General features: G+C 33.0%; 1 protein-coding gene across 1 annotated transcript in view; it reads left to right on the top strand.

Moving 5' to 3' along the window:
- Window positions 1-347: 347 nt before the first annotated feature.
- LOC106468352 (tyrosine kinase receptor Cad96Ca-like) overlaps window positions 348-4,710 on the top strand; it is a 66,157-nt gene continuing 61,794 nt past the window's right edge. Inside the window, exon 1 of the mRNA XM_022396690.1 lies at window positions 348-379. Coding sequence (XP_022252398.1) covers window positions 367-379 — 13 coding nt within the window. The 5' untranslated portion in view covers window positions 348-366. The remainder of the gene's footprint in view (window positions 380-4,710) is intronic.

Genomic DNA, 4,710 nt, shown 5'->3' with positions numbered 1-4,710 from the left:
AAACTGGAAATGACCATGATCATAGTTGTAAAAATGTCTACTAGATGGCGGTAGTAACTAAAATTTAACACTACATTAGCAAATGAACTTATTTTCGAGGTATAGTAACGTAAATGGACTGTGAATCATGGGATTCGAGGTTTGCATCTTATTGCCGCAAAAATGCGCTTCGCAATTTGGTGGCATAGCTACTCTATAAGAAAATAATTGCCAAAACCAATTCTTTGCTCAGCCAAGAGCTGGCAGTGGTGCTGTTGGCTATCTACCACACCTCTAATCTGTCGGTTCAAAATCAGGAATGGTTATACGCAGATAGCCTTTGTGTAACTTTGGGCGAACATTCTAACACAAAGAATTGAAATTTTAATGCTCTTTAAAAGTAAGTTATATTCTGTGTTTAATGCTATATTTGTTATATTCATTATTTTATGTATATTGTTTTGCATTCTAAAATTCTAAATCTTCTAAGCAAATCGAACCTAGTTAGGTATTACTTGGATTTCGGCCAAAAATGTTATTAACAACGAAGGTATTCAGCATTTTAATCATTATTATTAAGAGTGGTGTATTAAATTACCTATAATTTTTACTGGTCCAATTTCTATTTCTGATTTATTTAGATAGCGTGCTTTGTTTGTCTGTTGTTGAGCATAACCTGCGGAATGGGCTATTTGTGTTGTCCTTGCTGCGGGAATCAAACCCCGAATTTTAGCGTTATAAGCATTTAAGCCTGCCGCTGAGCCACCTGGAAGTAGCTTTCCTTGATAAAAAATTAATGATAAATTTATATTCATTTCTTGTTATCACAGCCTAAAAAAATGGAGTGTCTGAACTTCAGAATAGTTATATTAGAAGAACAAAGCCATCAGATTCTTCCTATTAATATATATCCATATTTTTTTCCTTTGTTTAATTAATATTAAATATGAATCATTTGTTTGTTTGTTTTGAATTTCGCGCAAAGCTACACGAGGGCTATCTGCGCTAACCGTTCCTAATTTAGCAGTGAAAGACTAGAGGGAAGGCAGCTAGTCATCATCACCCACCGCCAACTCTTGGGCTACTCTTATACCAACGAATATTGAGATTGACTGTCACATTATAACGCCCCACGGCTGAAAGGGTGAGCATGTTTGGTCAGACGAGGATTCGAACTCGCGACTCTCAGATTGCGAGTCGAGCGCCCTAACCACCTGGTTAAGCATAACTCAGCCGGTTAAACAACATACGGTCAGAAATTATATAAAGTCAGAAATAAGTATATAGTTCACAATAGCTTTTCTTGTTCGGTTGCCTAAGAAGAAATACTTTAAACTCTAGTATTATTGGTTTTTACATTATTTGTGTCATTGTTACTACTGAATAAGAATTATGTCTCCAAGCTAATGAAAGTTTAGAAAGTTAGATGGCAATACAGTATTCGTTAAGAATTTTCGAAACGCGATTTTTAACGTCATGGGCCCTCAGGTTTAACGCTGAGCCACAGGAAGATTCATTTAAACAAACGTAATTCTTTTTAATACTAATAGAACGTCATTAATATTGGGGAGGATGCCCAAAAAGTAGTAGTTTAATAGATAAGAAAACCATTTTACAAGAAACTATGCCGTTTAGCGTTTAAAGTAAAGAAAATAGTTTAAAAAGTCCCTGAAAGAGAAAATAACGACGGCATTTTAAGTATGAATGTGGTTTGGCTGAAACATTATTCGCATTTTTTTACTTGTCTCAAACGATTTTTCTAAATAGTTTTTAATTTTCATATATTACCAATCTGTAAATTCAGATCATTCTTTTAGTGTTCTGAAGAAACCTTAGCAATTACATTATGAAACTTACTTAATTTACTGACTAGAGTTTCTGAATGTCTTCAATAATAGACAAAAAAGTTCTGAAGCAACAACAACAAATGTAATAAATGTGAAACAGTAGTTTCTTAGCGAACAATTTTGCGTAATACCTTCTACCAGTAATTTTTCTAATGTAGTGATGATGAAAATATATAGGACATAAATCAAACTACTTCTTCCGACTGTATGTGTCAGTATTTCTTAAAGAAGCTCAGATTTATCCGTTAAACTCTGGAAGTTAAACTATACTAGCCTACAAGTAAGATTTTAATTGGCAAGAGTGAAGTGTTTAATTCGAGAGTTTCTACTAATGATATTGTTTTGAACCAGTTTTTCGATATGTCTGATGAAAGGCCGAGTAAAAAAGCGACATCTGTATTGGTATCTTGTAAACATACTCCTTGAAAGGTCCAACCTGTCATTATTATTCCGGACGGGCATGGGCTTGAGGCTAACGTACCTGGATTGTGGATTCAACTGTTCATGACTCGCGTCCTGTTGTTGCATAAATGTGCTGCACAACTTTAGATAGTGGGTGCGTTATAAGAGAACCAATCAAATTCCACTACTTGGTCAGACAATTGTAGCCCAAGATTAGGCGATGGTTGCTGTCGACTATCTGCCTTCCCTTTAGTTTAACAGTTTAAAATTAAATATTTCTATAAGCATATAACCATAACGTAGCTTTACGCGAAAACTCTAAAACGAATTAATATAGAATCTCAAAATTAAACAGAAACTTTATCAAATTTTATAGTCGACAAGTTTGATTATTAAGTATTCTACATACAATAATGGCTGGAGACGGCTTGAATGGGTAATGAAGAAAAACTTTAATATAAGTTTAACATAACAGCAAATGTACAACGTTTCGACAAGGTTTTGTCATCATCAGATACTACATACAGTTACGAGAGTAGAATAAACGAAAACACAGTTCAAAGCTCCGAGAACTCTGACATCAAAAATGACTTATACTTTCAATAATATATTCGTATTTTTATCTATGACACAAAACCCTCTTCAGTATAATCCAAACATTGCTAAGCAACATAAAGTACCTATCGAATAACGGCTTTCTGAACCTTATTCAAAAGCCATGTATAAATATGATTGTTAGTCAGTTCTTTCTCTACAGTGTGCTAGCGTTGTAGAGAAATTTATATTTGTGTGTTATGGTCTGAATAATCACAACGATTTTAAAGTATGTCAAGAAATTATAAATGATTATTATAATGATACGTTTTATTATTCTGATTATGTTCAATGTTGTATGCTTTATTAATTTCATTCTTGTTGTTACATAACTGCAAAAATAGGAAAAATTATTTGAGAAAAATAATTCCAATAAAATATGTACAAGTAAAGAAAAAAAAACCTTTCAAAAAGAAAGTAAAAGTAGGAGTGGCTGATATCAATCATTCAAAAACAATGCAAACAAGAAAGTGGGGATAGTATTTGCATCATCTCTACATAACAGCACAAGCACACATTGTAGTAGAATGTTAAAAGTAGCACCAGTATAACCACTGATTTAGTTATAAATAATTTTTTCTTTTGTTTCCTCAATGATGAAAATTAGTAAACCAAATTATTTCTGAGTGACAGTATGGAACAGTGTAAAATGATGTGTAAATCATACTATATTTATTATATCCAGTGCCGACGAAGCCTGTCGTCTATTACCAGGACTCTTCAGACTGGCTAGGATACGAAAGACTCAGTAATGTTTGAGGCGTTGGTAACGCAAGATAGAAAGAAATGCAGATGAATAAATAAATAACGAAAATAAAATGAAGAACTTTCAAATTATGAATATATACGTAGCTCTTCTCGAGTATCTTTTTTCGTTATTTTGTTGACATTGTGGGAAATTTGTCAGACATAAAATAATGTTTGTAACTACTACATCTAAAATCATATTCCTCTTGAAAGTATTCTTTTCCCAGGAGAATGAATTTTTTCTTTATATAGAAGAATAGTGTTAATGACTTCGGAGCGTTGATGGCTGAGAAGGATAAGTGGCTCAGGCTTAATTTTAATAAGAAACGGTCGGTAAACTGTTAGACTATAGGATCTTGGTTTTTTTTAAAAATGTCCACTCTAGAATACTTATAGAAACTTGGTTGATTTGTTTAAAGGAATTTCGTTAAAATCGAGCATACAAGAAATTGTTAAGAAACACGATAATTGTTTTCTAGCCGATTTTATTTGATTAAAACATTTTACATCTGCAAAAACAGCCAAGTAAGAATAAAGGGTTTAGTCATGTAAAGATGTCATATCGAAAGAAGAGCCAAGTTATATAAGTAGACAAACCCTAGAAAGATGTAATATACAAATAGATAAATTAACAAAACTTGACTCCCCTTTTTTATGCTCCTGTTACTGTTTCTTCTAATTGCAATTACAAAAAGAGAGACCAAGTATCCTCCAATATCTTCCTATTGAACTTACCCACGTTTTTATTACATCTTTCCAGGATTTACCTTTTCATAACTTGGCTCTTTTTTCCTAATGTCACATCTTTATTGTAATTTGTCTGTTTTGTAAATATAAAATGTTTTGATCAAGTGCTGTTATAGTTTATTTTGACAGTAGTTTCTATGGAAAGTTTGTTTGTTGCTAAGCGCAAAGATACACAGTGGATATTTGTACTGTGCCCTCCACGAGTACCGAAACCCGGTTTTTAGCGTTAGAAGCCACCATACTTACCATTGAGCCACTGGGAGGCTTCTACAGAGAAACATTCAACGAACCTGATATTATGTAACTCGTGAGAAACAAATAACACTAAGCAATATACAGGTTTTTTTTTCTTAAAATTTTGACAAATAAAATTTTTGTGCCTGGCATGGCCAGG

This window comes from Limulus polyphemus, unplaced genomic scaffold (assembly GCF_000517525.1).
Source record: "Limulus polyphemus unplaced genomic scaffold, Limulus_polyphemus-2.1.2 Scaffold2977, whole genome shotgun sequence".
Taxonomy (NCBI): Eukaryota; Metazoa; Arthropoda; class Merostomata; order Xiphosura; family Limulidae; genus Limulus; species Limulus polyphemus.
Note: the sequence above shows the minus strand (reverse complement) of the source record. Positions and strands in the feature narration are given on the sequence as shown.